This window comes from Macaca mulatta, chromosome 15 (genome assembly GCF_049350105.2).
Source record: "Macaca mulatta isolate MMU2019108-1 chromosome 15, T2T-MMU8v2.0, whole genome shotgun sequence".
Classification (NCBI taxonomy): Eukaryota; Metazoa; Chordata; class Mammalia; order Primates; family Cercopithecidae; genus Macaca; species Macaca mulatta.
The window spans coordinates 22,955,635-22,972,037 of NC_133420.1; the positions used below are offsets into that span (position 1 = coordinate 22,955,635).

Genomic DNA, 16,403 nt, shown 5'->3' on the forward strand with positions numbered 1-16,403 from the left:
TTTTTTGAGACAGTGTCTCTCTAACGCCTAGGCTGGAGTGCAGTGGCGTGATCTTGGATCACTGCAACCTCTGCCTCCTGGATTCACGCGATTCTCCTGCCTTAGCCATCTGAGTAGCTGAGACTACAGGCAGGTGCAACCATGCCCAGCTAATTTTTGTATTTTTAGTAGAGACGGGGTTTCACCATGTTGGCCAGGCTGGTCTCAAACTCCTGACCTCAGGTGATCCATCCACCTCGGCCTCCCAAAGTGCTGGGATTACAGGATGAGCCACCGCGCCCGGCCCCATCAATGTTAACGTTCTTGATTTTGCTAATTGTGCTGTGATTAACATCCATGTTCTTAGGAAATGCACCTGGAGTATTTAGGGCCAAAGGGTCATCATATCTGCAACCTACTCTCAAATGGGTCAGAAAAAAGAAAATGACAAAGCAAATATGGCAAAATGTGAGTGATGAACCTGGGGAAGAGTCTAGGGGAACACCTTGTACTATTCTTGGACTTTTTCTGTTACTGACGTTATGTCAAAGTAAAAAGTTAAACTGAAAAAAAAATCAAAAAGCCTGTTTGGATATTTTTCTTTAAAGCAGCTTGTTAGGCTGGGTATGGTGGTGAGGACCTGTGGTCCCTGCTACTTGGAAGGCTGAGGTGGGAGGATCACCTGAGCTCAGGAGTTCTAGGCAGCAGTGAGCTATGATTGCCCCACTGCATTCCAGCCTGGGCAACAGAGGGATACTCTGTCTGTAAAGTAATAAATAGTAGGCTGGGAGCAGTGGCTCGCACCTGTAATCCCAGCACTTTGGGAGGCTGAGGTGGGCAGATCACTTGAGGTCAGGAGTTTGAGACCAGCCTGGCCAACATGGCAAAACCCCATCTCTACTAAAACTACAAAAATCAGCTGGGCATGGTGGCGCACACCTGTAGTTGCAGCTACTTGGGAGGCTAAGGCACAAGAATCCCTTGAACCTGGGAGGCGGAGGTTGCAGTAAGCTGCGAGATTGCACCCACTGCACGCCAGCCTGGGTGACAGAGCAAGACTCTGTCTCAAAAAAAAAAAAAAGAAAGTCTCCCTTCTGGTTTGTTAAACTCACTCGTGGCAAATGAGGTGAGGTCTCTTCTTTGCGGCCCCTGTGATCTTGATCTGGTCTTGTGCATCAGGAACAGGGTTTTCAGTTTAACTTTCCAAGTTGTTTCCAATCTTCACATCTTGGTTCTTGAAGATCCTCAGATTAATGGGGTTCAAGGCTGAGATGTGGAAGTGAGTAGCCATAAATGAGACTGGGAAGGTGAATAGAGGCCTTGAATTTCACCCACAGGAGCACGGATTTGATCCTCAGAGCAATGTGGGGAGCCATGGGATGGTGACAGGTAATGGAGTAAAAGGGTGATATGGTTTGGATCCATATCCCTGCCCAAATCTCACGTTGAGTTGTAATCCTCAGTATTGGAGGTGGGGCCTGGCGGGAGGCGATTGGATCATGGGGGTAGGTTTCTCATGAATGATTTAGTACCATACCCTTGGTACTGTCCTCATGATGGCGAGTGAGTTGTTTTTTTTGTTTGTTTGTTTTTGTTTTTGTTTGGAGACAGAGTTTTACTCTGTCGTCCAAGTTGGAGTACAGTGGTGCAATCTCGGCTCACTGCAACCTCTGCCTCCCGGGTTCAAGTGATTCTCCTGCCTCAGCCTCCCAAGTAGCTGGGATTACAGGCACCCACCACCACTCCCGGCTAATTTTTGTATTTTTAGTAGAGATGGGGTTTTGCCATGTTGGCCAGGCTGGTCTCAAACTCCTGATCTCATGATCCACCTGCCTCAGCCTCCCAAAGTGCTGGGATTACAGGCGTGAGCCACCGTGCCTGGCCAGGTATTTCTTTATAGCAACCTTAGAAAAGACTAATAGAAAGGATCAGATTTTTTTTTTTTTTTTCTTTTTGAGATGGAGTCTCTTTGTCACCCAGGCAGGAGTGTGGTTGCGTGATTTTGGCTCACTGCAACCTCCACCTCCCTAGTTCAAGCAATTCTCCTGCCTCAGCCTCCTGAGTAGCTGGAATTACAGGCATGTGCCACCACACTCCGATAATTTTTGTATTTTTAGTAGAGATAGGGTTTCACCACATCGCCCAGGCTGATTTCGAACTCCTGACCTCAAGTGATCCACCCACCTCAGCCTCCCAAAGTGCTAGGATTACAGGGGTGAGCCACTGTGCCCAGCCCAGATTTTTTTTTTTTTCTAAGAGACAGAGTCTCACTCTGTCATCCAGGCTGGAGTGCAATGGTGCAGTCAGAGCTCATTGCAGCCCCAACCTTCTAGGCTTAAGCAATCCTCCCACGTCAGCCTTCCAAGTAACTGGGACTACAGGTGTGTACCACCACACCCAGCTAATGGACATTTTTTTTCTTTTTTTTCTTTCTTTTTTTTGTTTTTTTTACAGATGGAGTCTTGCTGTGTTGTCCGGGCTGGTCTTGAACTCCTGGCCTCAAGTGACCCTCCCACCTCAACCTCCCAAATGCTGGTCTTATAGGCATTACCATTGCATCAGGCTTGGTCAGATTTTTATTTCAGAAAATTCACTCCAGCAGCGGAAGTTGAGAGTCAAAGGATGGGAAGATATAAGAAACAGAAAGATCAGTGTGGAGGCTGTCAACAAATCCAGGTAAGAGCTAGAGTGGAAGTATAATTTAGACATAATACTTTCTATAACAGAAATGGCAAAGTGTAGCATATGTTCCACCACTCTAATTTCTTATTCTCAGCAGACATTGCTAATCGCTGAGTTCTTGTTTGCACTGGGCAGCTCACATAGACAGTCACTACTAATCAACCTGAGTAGACACATGGATGAATGAAATTTGCCCTTTCTGGACAAAGGAGAGGCATCACTTATGAGGATATCCCTGTGCTTGCTAACAATTCACTCTGGGTCTGCCCCAACCTGAGATGCTGAAGGTCAGACCGAGGGTGATACCCTAAGTCAGTCTTTGATATCGTGTACATGTACGTTGCATCCTGCCTCATTTTTCTAAGTGCCCTCCATGTTCCCATTTACGGACTTTTTTCATGTGCATGACCTCATTTTAACCTCACAATGTTCCTGGGAGATCAAGGTTGTCATTCCCATTCTACAAATGAGGAAACTAGCTGGGGTGCAGTGGCTCATGCCTGTAATCCCAGCACTTTGGGAGGCCCAGGTGAGTTTAGGGGTTTGAGACCAGCCTGGCCAACAAGGCAAAACCCTGTCTCTACTAAAATCACAAAAATTAACCAAGTGTGGTGGTGGGCACCTGTCATCCCAGCTACTCGGGAGGCTGAGGCAGGAGAATCACTTGAGCCAAGGAAGCACAGGCTGCAGTGAGCCAAGATCACGCCACTGCACTCCAGCCTGGGCGACAGAGCAATACCCTGTTTCAACAAAACAAAACAAAACAAAAAATCCCCCAAGAAACAATGAGGAACCAGAGATTAGAGACATCAAGCAGCAAGCATAGGTTCCACAGGTGTCAGAAACAGGATTCAAACTGAAGGCTGTTGGACTCCAAGAAACTCAGATAAGTTCCTTCTAAAACGAGCGTGCCCAGGCTGCAGCAGCTGTTTGCATTTGTCAGGGACTCATGCAGAAAAGCTGCAACAGATTTGGGCTGGACATGTTAGCAGCAGTGACTTTCCCCATCGATAAAATCTGTGGCTTAAACAGACCTGGGAAACTTGACTTTTGAATCACCCTTGTCTAATCCACCCTGGTGCTGAGCCATGAGGAAGGAAGGCTCTGGCCCTGGGTGGGGGTCGGGGGCAGCTGGGAGAGGGAAGATCTGCACAGATGGTGAGGGGCGGAGGCCTCTCATGGAAGAGAATAAAGTTTCTGTCCCTGCAAAATTGGAATGAGGGCCCTGGAGCCAAGCAGCCAGGGCCAGGGAGGGGCCAGTCAACCTTTGGCACGTGAAATGCCAGCCGGCTCTCATGGCAGATAATTCTCGGTGATAATTCATCCCACCAGCAGGCGCGCATTCTCAAAGCCCTGTCTGTTCCTGCCTCACGGGGTCCCTGCAGGAATGTGGGGGGTTGAGGGGCTGGCCCCGGATGTAGGCTGAGTGAGCAGGGCAGTGTCTGGGCACCGCCTGGGGCCAGAGGGAGCCTTTGTGCTCTGTGCCTTGGAAACACCCCCACTCATACAGACACCCCATGGCGGGAAAGGCTATCACGCCCGGCTAAGGCCTGCCCACTTGGTTCCTTCTTCTGTGGCAGCCAACCCAGAGGATGCTTTCCTGGGCGCAGCCTGGGATCCGACACACCTCTTCTTTCTCTGACTTGTGGTGCATGCATCAGGTCCCAGATTCGCCCTGCCATGGTGGGTCCATACCAGCTGCAGGGTGCTCCTTCCAAGTGCCAGGAGGGGGAGGGGCAGAGGGCCTCTACCTGGAATGCATGGCACAATCTCCTGGGAAGTGTTTAAAACCCACCCAAAATGGGCCGGGCGCGGCGGCTCATGCCTGTAATCCCAGCACTTTGGGAGGCTGAGGTGGGTGGCTCACCTGAAGTCAGGAATTCGAGACCAGCCTGGCCAACATGGTGAAACCCTGTCCCTACTAAAAATATAAAAATTCGCCAGGTGTGGTGGCGTGCGACTGTAATCGCAGTTACTCAGGAGGCTGAGGCAGAAGAATCGCTTGAACCCAAGAGGCAGAGGTTGCAATGAGCTGAGATCACGCCACAGCACTCTAGCCTGGGCAACAGAGTGAGACTCTGTGTCAACAAAAAGGAAAAAAAATTAGCCTAGCATGGTGGCTAGCCTAGCCTAGCATGGCCCAGCTCCTTGGGATGCTGAGGCAGGAGAATCGCTTGAACCCAGAGGTGGAGGTTGCAGTGAGCCAAGATTTCACCACTGCACTCCAGTGTGGGCAACAGAGTGAGACTCCGTCTCTAAATAAATAAATAAATAAAACCCACCTGAAACGGCTGGGCACCGTAGCTCATGCCTGTAATTCCAGCACATTGGGAGGCTGAAACAGGAAGATGGCTTGAGGTCAGGAGTTTGAGACCAGCCTGGGCAACATAGTGAGACCTCATCTCTATAAAAAAAATTTAAAAAACTTAGCTGGGAATGGTGGTGTGTGCCTGTTGTCCCAGCTACTTGGGAGGCTGAGGCTGGAGGATAGCCTGAGCCTGGGAGGTAGAGGCTACAGTGAGCCATGATTGCACCATTGCACTCCAGCCTGGGAAGCAGAGTGAGACCCTGTCTCAAAATAAATAAACAAATAAATAAACCCCTCCAAATTTCTGTCCTCGCTCCCACAGACTGGTGTATGGTCCAGGGTGGCGTCTGGGCACCAGCATCTTTTGAAACTCTCCAGTGATTCTGACATGAGCCTATGTGGGCTGAGGTCGGGGACCATTGGTGCAGCGTTTTGAGAGGGTGGCACTGCAGCTCAGCCAATTCCAGCTGTGTGGGTGGCCTTGAACACTGTAGCAGCCTGTGCCTCAGTTTCCTCATTTGTGAAATGTTGGCAGCAACGGTACCTATTTCATGGGGCGACTGGGAGAATTCAATGAGATAGTACCATAAAGAATCAGCACCACACCTGGCTTAGAGCACAGGCTCGGACGATGTAGCTCCTGTGGATGGTTCCTACTCATTCCTTTCCCACCCTGGCCACGGGGAGATTTAGGACCTTGAAGTCCCAGGAAAAACGTCTATAGAGCAGAGAGGTCCCTCTCGAGGACTGTACCACTTGAGGTGACCAGGGGAGGTTCCCTTGCCCTGATGCAAAGCTGGTTGGGAGGTGTGGGCCGCTCCGTGGCTCCCGTGGGGATTCCCATGGCTCCTGTGGCTCCAGGAGCAGCCCACACTCCTTAGCAAGGCACATGGAGCCCCCGGGCTCTCCACTCTTCCAGCAGTAAAGCTCACCGAGAGGGTGTGGCTGAGTGTGGCTTCCCTGCTCCCAGCAGGCTCTCAAGGGCAGGGAAGAGACTTGCTGAACTTGGTACTTCTGAGCCTGGCACACGGAAGGTATGCGTCGTGGTGCACAGCCCACAGCGCATGACATGCAGACCTGCCAGGACAGAGAGCGGACGCTCTGAGCAGAGAACTACCTGGTCACAACCTGACAGTGGCCACCACTTCCTGAACGCCCACCGCGCACTGAGCCTCAGGCTAAGAGCTTACTCACAGTCGCCTGGTGACTGCTCTTTGTGGCATGTGATGTTGTCCGCCAAGCTGATAAAGGTCAGAGATAACCCTGTCCAGCCCCCGAGTCCACAGAGCTCTATGGCCTCAGCCTCTGTGGGCCACAGACTTGCCTTGGATGCTGGATCAGGGCATAGCCCTGTGCCTGCCATATCCAGTGCTGTGAGTGTCATTGCCACAGACAAGAAAAAGGCCACAGGTTTTTTGTTTTTTTGTTTTGTTTTGTTTTATTGTTTTGTTTTGTTTTTTTTGCCGTGCAAGCCCCTGGTTGCAGACGCGGGTGGGGGTTTTTAGGCAGATGTTTTTCTCTGAAGATGGGTTTTCTCATTTTCCTAGAACTGCAAGATGAAGAGAGTCGCTGGTAATATCCTGTCTGCCCTCCAGCCTCCATGATCTGAGATGGCATTCTAGAGATTTCTGTGTGGAACCTGACTTAACAAATACTGCTGCACAAATAAACGAAAGAAGTGCAGCTTATGCAGCGGCCATGACTTCAGAGCCAAGGGTGGTTGGCTCAGGAGCTCATGTATGAACTTGCCCAAGGTTTGAACATACGTCAGTTGGTTATTTGAGGATGTTTGTTGAGAGTCTCCTGGGTGCTGACACGTCTCTACTAAAAATACAAAAAATTAGCCGGGCGTGGTGGCGGGCGCCTGTAGTCCCAGCTACTCGGGAGGCTGAGGCAGGAGAATGGCATCAACCTGGGAAACAGAGCTTGCAGTGAGCTGAGATCCGGCCACTGCACTCCAGCCTGGGCGACAGAGCAAGACTCCATCTCAAAAAAAAAAAAAAAAAAAAGACAGGAAGACAGGGTCTTGCTTTGTTGCCCAGGCTGGAGTGCAGTGGTACAATCTTGGCTCACTGCAGTCTTGACTTCCCAGGCTCAAGTGATCTTCCCACCTTAGCCTCCTGAGTAGCTGGGACTATAGGTACGCACCACCATGCCCAGCTCATTTTTTTATATTTTGCATAGACAGGGTCTCACTGTGTTGCCCAGGCTGATCTAAAATTCCTGGGCTCAAGTGATCTTCCCGCTTCAGGCCCCCAAAGTACTGGGATTACCAGTGTGAGCCACCACGCTGGGCCTCTGGCTGGGGTCTTAAGCCAGGAAAGATGGGGTAGTGGGGAGCAGATGGGACGGGCTGATGAAGGGCTCAAGGAGAGCTGTCATGATCCAGGTCACCCAAAGCCCAGCCATTCTGGCTTGCATGGGACTAGAGTCAGCCCCAGGGGTGTGTGCAGGGTCAGAAGGATGTGGCTCCAGTGGCCACTGCAGTGGAGTGGCATTGGTGGTGTGCTTCTGGTTGGCGTGTCTATGGAGAGCAGGACCCCTGTCATTGCCAGGGGCTACAGAGATGGTGCCCGGGTCTGCCAAATCTGGCCTCCCACTGGGGGAGGCTGCGAAGGGAGGCCTGGCTGAGCAAGTGTGTCTGCGGGCATCTGTGCATCTGTGTATGTGGGGGTGGAGGTGATCTTAATCCAAGTCCACCCATGAGTAGCTGAGACAGCTTCTCTAAGCTGCCGTGTGAGGGCCTGAATCATGGGAGAGAGCTGTTCCCTTTCCATCCAGGCCATTTCTCTGAGTATATCAAGGACAGTGTCCACTTGCTGTCCACTTTACCCTTGACGTCCCCTAAACACTTGCTAATCTTCCTTTTTCTTTTTTTTCTTTTGAGATGAAGTCTCGGTCTGTTACCCAGGCTGGAGTGCAGTGGCGTGATCTTGGCTCACTGCAACCTCCGCCTCCTGGGTTCAAGCGATTCTCCTGCCTCAGCCTCCCAAGTAGCTGGGATCACAGGCACACACCACCACACCTGGCTAATTTTTGTATTTTTAGTAGATACGGGGTTTCGCCATGTTTGCCAGGCTGGTCTCAAACTCCTGACCTCAGGTGATCCGCCTGTCTCAGCCTCCTAAAGCGCTGGGATTACAGGCATGAGCCACCATGCCTGGCCTCTAATCTTCCTTTTTAACGATGGGCAATGGGGCCTGAGGCCCAGCAGATGCAGTATCGGAAGGCACCTGTGGTGCTTGTTGTCAGTGTAGCATCCCAGTTTGTGGTCATTGCCAGTGGCTTTCTTTTCACTATTGTACTATACAGCTTCCTCCTTAAACATTCGTTTAAAAACATTTTTTAAATAAAGTTTCCTCTAATTTTACTAAAATCATTTTAGTGAAAAGAATGGAATCGTCTGAAAGAGAAACAGTAAGTCATGCCGAAGGTGGAAAAGGGAAATGGGGAAAATCACGGAGAGGGGCTGTGAATGACTGCAGTTTGGGTCACATGGGACTGTGCGACCTCCGAGGGCCCCTCCCCAATTCCATGATACTCTCTTTTTCCCAGGAAAGCATTTCTTTTTTTTTTTTTTTTTGAGACGGAGTCTTGCTCTGTCGCCCAGGCTGGAGTGCAGTGGTGTGATCTCGGCTCACTGCAAGCTCCGCCTCCCGGGTTCACGCCATTATCCTGCCTCAGCCTCCTGAGTAGCTGGGACTACAGGCGCCCGCCACCTCGCCCGGCTAATTTTCTTGTATTTTTAGTAGAGACGGGGTTTCACCGTGTTAGCCAGGATGGTCTCGATCTCCTGACCTCGTGATCCGCCCGTCTCGGCCTCCCAAAGTGCTGGGATTACAGGCTTGAGCCACTGCACCCGGCTTTTTTTTTTTTTTCCCTTACCTTTCCCTCGGCCCCACATTCTCTGACCCAGGAGTGAGTGTACCCTGCACCTCTCTGCAGCTGGCACAGGAAGGCAGGCAAGGGGCCGAGGCTAGTGTCTGAACACCTTTGGGAATGTCTGGCTTGTCTTCTCCATTCGGTGGGGTCTGGCTTTCAGTCTGAGTTGGATTCTGCACAGCTCACCATTCCAATTAGTTCCATCAGCAGTTTAGCAACAATGCCAGTTCTCATAACAAACTCTTTATTTTTTATTTTTTTACATGCCACCACGCCCAGCTACTTTTGTTTATTTTTTGTAGAGAGGAGGTCTTACTATGTTGCCCAGGCTGGTCTTTTTTTTTTTTTTTTTTTTGAGACGGAGTCTCGCTCTGTCGCCCAGGCTGGAGTGCAGTGGCGCGATCTCGGCTCACTGCAACCTCCGCCTCCCGGGTTCACACCATTCTCCTGCCTCAGCCTCCCGAGTAGCTGGGACTACAGGCGCCCACAACCGCGCCCGGCTAATTTTTTGTATTTTTAGTAGAGACGGGGTTTCACCGTGGTCTCGATCTCCTGACCTTGTGATCCGCCCGCCTCGGCCTCCCAAAGTGCTGGGATTACAGGCGTGAGCCACCGCGCCCGGCTCAGGCTGGTCTTGAACTCCTGGTCTCAAGTGATCCTCCCACCTAAGCCTCCCAAAGTGCTGGAATTTCGGGCATGAGCCACCATACCCGGCCTCCAGTTCCCATTCAGCTAACGGTGTACTTAATCTTCCATCCACCCACCCCATTCGTTTTTCCACACCATCAGTTCCCCCCAGTGCCTGATCATGAATTTTTTTTTTTTTTGAGATGGAGTCTTGCTTTGTCACCCAGGCTGGAGTGCGGTGGCGCCATCCTGGCTCACTGCAACCTCCCAGGTTCAAGCAATTCTCCTGCCTCAGCGTCCCATGTAGCTGAGACTATAGGCGTGTGCCACAGTTTTTGTATTTTTTGGTAGACAGGGTTTCACTGTGTTGGCCAGGCTGGTCTCGAACTCCTGACTTCTAGTAATCTGCCTGCCTCAGTCTCCCAAAGTGCTGGGATTACAGGTGCGAGCCACCACACCCGGCCGACAAATTATTTATTTTAAAAGTTATTAAATGTATGTGTTCTGATGAGGATATGGACCACAGCATTTAGTCCAGACTTTTAAATCAAACCTTTGATCATGTCTTTATTTAGATATATCCCATCTTGTGGCAAAACAGATATCTCAGCAACTTACAAAAATAAAGTACAATAGAATAAAAAGATTAGGGTAAAGGTAAAAGCAGAAAGCTAGAATGAAGTAAGTCTAGTAGGAGACTCAGCACAATTGAAAAAAAAGGGTCTCCAATTTGACTTTGAGCTTCCCAGCAGCCAAAACAAGGAAGAAAACATGACTGGTTACAAGATTCCTACCAACAGTTAGTCTGGGACTTTGGTACAAAAACAGACCTGGTTTATACTTTGACTCTACTGCCTGTTGGAGACATGACCCTGAGCAGGTTGCTTAAGCTCTCTGAATTTGAGGCTCATCACCTGTAATGAGGAGGAATAATGCTGGCCTTGGGGCTCCTGGGTGGGGATTAGTGGTAAAGCTCTAGAAGGGTCTTGTCCTCACTAAGCTGCATGTTCTTAGCTCTAAGAGGGAGTTCACAGCCCTACCCTGAGTGAGAGAGAACTTGACCAAACCTGTGGCATGAAAGAGGTGGGGCTGGATTCCAACCCAGGGCTCCCTAACTCCTAGCCAGGGCTCTCTGCCAGCCATCCAGTGCCGTGTCCTGTCATGACAGCGGCTTCCAATGCTGTCCCAGAGTTAAAGATGCTTTGGAACACACCGGCTTTCAAGAGCCCTCAAATCATTCCCAGGAAAATCCCCCAGTTCCACCTTTAGCACTGCCCCCAATGTGGGAGCTCCATTCTCTACCCTACCGCAGAGAAAGCAGATTAAATGTAAGGCCTGGACATCTCTAGGGGGAACCCAAGGGGTAGCCAAAGCCCCTCATGACTCATGTTGTTCAGAAACACCCGAGACAGCTTCCTTTGCCTTTATAGACGAGGTCAGCAAGAAGACGTGGTCCTCCTCAGTCCAGGCCCTTCCTTGTTTGAAGTACCTTTTGCCAAAAGTAATAAAGCCCAAGACAGGTAAAAAGAAACAAAAACAAAACCAAAAAAACCTCAAAAGCTGTTGGGGGCCAGGTTTCCATGACAGCTCACAGGCATGCAGTTATGAGCTGGTTCCAGTTCCCCACAATAAAAACCTTTCCTTTCCTCTCCTCACCAACAGGACAACATCCAACTGTCTTAGAATTTTTTCTCTGTAAATTTATACTTGACTTTGTTCTAAAAATGACTGGAGGCATCTACTCCTTGGCTTGGCATTCAGGCTTTTTATGAGCTGGCCCCAGCCTCCTCCTTGGGGCTTGTCTGTGGATGCAGTTTGGGGATAAAAGCAACAGCCTCCCTTTCTGTAGCTGCCACTGGAGTGACAGGCTGGTGGCAAAGAACACGCACTGACCAGCGCCTGGAACAGGCTGAGCTGCTGTGTGAGCCTGGGTAAGTCTCTTCTCCTCAGTGTCCTCATCTATAAAATGGGCACTTCAGGATACAGACCTCCCACTGTTGTGAGACTGCAAGCATATGCCCGTGGCAAGCTTAGCACAGTTGGTGCTCAGTTAATGATGATGGTTTCCTTATCTGATTTTGAAACCTTGTTCTCCACTTAACTGCCTATGTGACGAGTGACCTAACTGTTCTAGGCTCCAACGTGACCATGTGTAAAATGAAGAAACTGGCCGGGTGTGGTGGCTCACGCCTGTAATTCCAACACTTTGGGAGACTGAGACAGGTGGATCACCTGAGGTCAGGAGTTCGAGACCATCCTGGCCAACATGGTGAAACCCTGTCTCTACTAAAAATGCGAACAATTAGCTGGGCGTGGTGGCAGGCCCCTGTAATCCCAGCTTTTCCGGAGGCTGAGGCAGGAGAATCACTTGAACCTGGGAGGCGGAGATTGCAGTGAGCTGAGATTACGCTGTTGCATTCCAGCCTGGGCAACAAGAGTGAAACTGTCTCAAAAAAAAAAAAAAAAAAAAAAAGAAAAGAAGAGAAAAAAGACAGAAAAGAAAAGAAAACTGCCCATACCCACCACATAACCCACTTACAAGGGTCTGAAAACAGAAGAGGCCTAGTGAATGTTTGGCGGCTGTGGCCGGCATTCCCCCAGAATGCAATGCTGCTTGCCCTTTAACTTTTACAAATTAGCCTATTCTTACTTTCCTTTTTTTCAGATTAATGAAGAAAGGGGGGCCTTCTCCTTCTTCTCACATCGTTGGGCTATGATGTCACGAAAGACACAGTCTTGTAAAACCCACACCCAGGGCCAAGGGAGATGCCGGGCCCTCGCAGCCCCCTGGTGAGTCTGTAAGAGGAGCCTGCAGTGGTTGGTTGGCCGGGGGTGGGGGCTGGATATGACCACGATGAGTCAGGCCTGGCTGGGCTGGGTGTCATTATCCCCCTGTATTCCAGGGGTGAGTTAGAGCTTAAACAAAACATCACCTGACAATGCCCGAAAGAAGTGTATTCTGCACAAAAAGCATTTCCTGGCCAGGCACAGTGGCTCACACCTGTAATCCCAGCACTTTGGGAGGCCAAGGCGGGTGGATCACCTAAGGTCAGGAGTTCGAGACCAGCCTGGCTAACATGGTGAAACCCCCATCTCTACTAAAAATACAAAAATTAGCTAGACGTGGTGGTGGGCGCCCGTAGTCCCAGCTACTACGGGGGCTGAGACAGGAGAATCACTTGAACCCAGGAGGCGGAGGTTGCAGTGAGCCAAGATCGCGCCACTGCACTCCAGCCTGGGTGACAAGAGCAAAACTCCATCTCAAAAAAAAAAGCATTTCTTTACACTCTTACACTCTTGGCTGTGCAGCTGACTTTCCTAACATGGCAACTGGTATTCAAACTTACAGACATCCCGGGAGCTGGCACTGGGACAGAATGAAGGCAGCAAGGGCTAGGGGGCGGGTGGGGATGAGTAGTAATGTCCTTCACAGGTACTGGGGTGCCTTCCCAGGGAGGGCAGCCTCCATGACAGAACCCTTCTGGAAGATGGTCTGTGCCCAGCTCCCAGTGTGACACTCAGCTGCTCTCTCAACTTTTCTGAGCCTCTTTCTCTTTCATGAAACAGGGAGTTGGGCTAGAAAATTTCTCTCCAGCTCTAAAAATACTGTCTAAACAAAGCAGAAGAGGCCTTGTCCTTTGGGCTGTGTGGGTCTGAGGCTCTGGGGAGCCATCAGTGGCCCTGGGCAAGGTGGCCCCCCCTCCCCGTGCATGCTCAACCCAAGTCCTGGGGTTGGACTCTGAAGCCAGGAAAAGTCCAGTCTGCAGACCCTCAGTTCTTCCCTCCCCGTTCCCACCCTCTGGTTCTCTCCTGCAAACAGAAGAAGGCCTGAGGCCTCCGCTGGACCAACTACTCACACCGTGTCTTCTGTAGCCCCCAGGCTGCTGGGCCAGGTCAGGGCTGGCAAGGAAGAGGGAAACTGTGTCATCCTGGCACCACACCAGCCTTGGGCCTAGGGTCTTATTCATGGCAGACCTGGAGGTATCCCTGAGTGTGTAAAGGTTATGGGTTTGAAAGCCTAGAGAAAAAGGACAAGGCGGACTCCAGGCCCAAAGGCTCTGGGATGAACCAGGGAGGGGACCCAAGGCCTGACTATGTGAGCAACGCCAGTGCTTCTGGGTGGAGAGGGAGCCTCAGCTCAGCTCCCCACCCTGGCAGAGCTGCCTGCTGCCTTCTCAGCTGCTGCTGCAGAAACAAATGACGGCACTGATGAAGAATAAGAGAAAATAAAAATGAGCACAGAGCAGAAAGGGGCCTTGGAACAGAGGACGGGATTTTCTCTCGGGGTGCGGTTTCTGCTGAGCAGCTAGGTGACGGTAGAGGTTTGGAATGTGGCCGGACAGCGGGTGGGGCGGGCTGGGCTGGGGGGCTGGCCAAAGACAAGAGGCAAGGACATTGGCTAAGGGACCCAAAGCCCAGGGCCACCAACAGCTCAGCCAGAACAGAGCCCCGGGATGGCAGGCAGAGCCAGGGCCTCCACCCGACACCAGCACACTGGCCCTAAAGGCCTCTGGTTCTGAGTGGTCCTGGGAAGGGACAGAGAGTTGAGAGAACAAGGGAGACCAGGGGAGATAGGGGAGGGCAGGGAGGGGAGGGCGTGGTAAAGTGTCCTCATCTGTAAAATGGGGCTGTCGTGAGAGCACAGCCTGCCTGATCACAACTGAGGCATGAGGCAAGGGACGGTGCCTCTCTGAGCCTCTGTCTCCTCATCTGTTAAATGGGTTCATGATCTCTACCTCCAAGGGAGGTGCTGGGAGAATCAGATGGGTAAGTGTGTGGGAAGTGCTTGGCACGGGGCTCTGCAAGTGGAAGCAAGTATTACCCACTGGGTGCTGAGGAAGCTCAATCCTGGTGACCACCTCATGCCCAGTCCCAGCCCTGGGCTGGCCCCCAATAAATATTTGCAGACTGGGTCAGTTGCAGGAGCTGCTGTGGAGAGCCCCTCCCGCACTGCTGCGCCTCTCCCGGGAGCACAGGTCTCCACTCAGACCACAAAGTGGAGGGTGTAGGTGAGCTGGTGGCCATTGTCCCAGGCGTACAGCACCCGTTCCTTGGGGTTGTAGTCAATCTGGGTGGTGTAGGCGTGCTCGTTGAGGAAGGGCAGCTGGGGGTGTGCATCGGTGCCCGTGTGCGTGTCGAAAGCATAGGCGACCTGGCCTTCCTGCTGGTTGTATGTGTCCACGGCATACAGGATGCCACACACCAGGAAGCAGTTCCCATAGGAGTTCCGCCGCAGCCGTGTCTTCCACGTGGTCTCCCGGTGCACCGAGAGATCGCCAGGGTCCAAGCGGCTCAGGACGATCACCTCGGGCTGGGCCTCGTCGCGGTCGTCCACGGCGGGGTAGATGACCCACAGGCCACTTTCATCCACGGCAAAATCGATGTCCGAGTGGCCGCGCCACTTCCAGGGTGTGGTGTCCTCGTATACCACGTCGGGCAGCAGCGCCCAGGAGGCCACGAAGCGCTGACGCAGGTCATACTTGATGATGTTCTTGGTGAAGGCGCGGTTGTAGTAGAAGGCGCCCTGGTACACCACGTGGCCCGTGCCAATCCAGTTGTAGGGCAGCTTGTACATGTTACTCCAGCGGCCTGCAGGCGGAGGGCGACGGTCACCCCAGACCTCCCGAACAACCCCAGCCCGCCCACATCCCCTGAGACCACTAAGGGCTCTCAGTGGCCCAGTAAGCAACTGATGCCAAGCATATGCCATGTGCCTGGAGCTGGGATGACATCTTACTATGGCACGAGCGTCTCCCGAAGGAGGTCTATTGTCATCCCATCTGCTTAAGAAGAAACAGGCTCAGAGGATCAAGGTCACCCAGCTCTGGAATGGCACAGCTAGGATTTAGACACAGGGTGACATTAGCCCCATTCTTTGTCTCCAAGCCTTCGTCCCTGCTGTTCCTCTGTTAGGACTGCTGTTCCCCAGGCTATCTGCCTGAGGAATGCCTGCCCATCTTTCAGAGCCCCAGGCCAATGTCACCTCCTCCAGGAAGCCTTCACTGACCTCCCTACCCTGAGTGAGGGGCCTCTCCTCCAGCCTCTCATAACCCCTTGTCTTTTTTCCCCCCAGGACACATCTGTAGCAGCCAGACATAAGCCTTCATCTTGATTCTTATCACTGGCTTCTTCCACCAGCCTGTGAGCTGCTTGAGCAGAAAGCCGGCCAATTTTGAGCTAGCAGAGGAAGGATTTTAGTTGTTCTAAGCCTTTATTTTTCATTTTTTAGTTGTTCCAGGCCTTTATTTTTCTTTTTTTTTTTTTGAGAGAGTCTCTCTCTGTCACCCAGGCTGGAGTGCAGTGGTGCGATCTCAGCTCACTGCAACCTCTGCCTCCTAGGTTCAAACGATTCTCCTGCCTTAGCCTCCCAAGTAGCTGGGATTACAGGCACCCGCCACCACACCGAGCTAATTTTTTTTTTTTTTTTAATGTTGTAGTAGAGATGGGGTTTCACCATGTTGGCCAGGCTGGTTTTGAACTCCTGACCTCAAGTGTTCCACCTGCCTCGGGCTCCCAAAGTGCTAGGATTACGGGTGTGAGCTACTGTGCCCGGCCTTTAGTTGTGACTGCATAGCTCTCGGGGTAAGTCCAAACTCCTTCATCTGGCTCACCAGGCCTGCCCCAGCTTACTCAGTCACCATCCCCCCCACCCCAGGCCATCACGTTTCCTGTCATTGCCAGGCCTCTGCATGTGCTGAGCCTTCTGCCTGGGACACCCTTCCCTCTTCCTTCCGCATGGCTTACTCCTACTCTTCTTCCAGGGCCCAGCTCAGCATCACCTTCACGGGGAAGTCTTCCCTGATCTTTAGGCTGGGTTCCCATAGCCCCTTCAGCGCTCCCTCTAATGCTGTACTGAAATTGTCTCTTTAAGCCTTTGCCTCCCCCACCAGAGTGTGCATTTCTGAAGGGCAGGCTAGATCTAAAT

General features: G+C 51.7%; 1 protein-coding gene across 2 annotated transcripts in view; it reads right to left on the reverse strand.

Annotated features, from left to right (window-relative positions):
- Nucleotides 1–10,018: 10,018 nt before the first annotated feature.
- The window catches only part of OLFML2A (olfactomedin like 2A), a 37,205-nt gene continuing 30,820 nt past the window's right edge, over nt 10,019–16,403 (reverse strand). For both annotated transcript variants that reach the window (XM_001082486.5, XM_077968049.1), the window contains one exon: nt 10,019–15,067. In XM_001082486.5, coding sequence (XP_001082486.3) covers nt 14,463–15,067 — 605 coding nt within the window. In that variant the 3' untranslated portion in view covers nt 10,019–14,462. The remainder of the gene's footprint in view (nt 15,068–16,403) is intronic.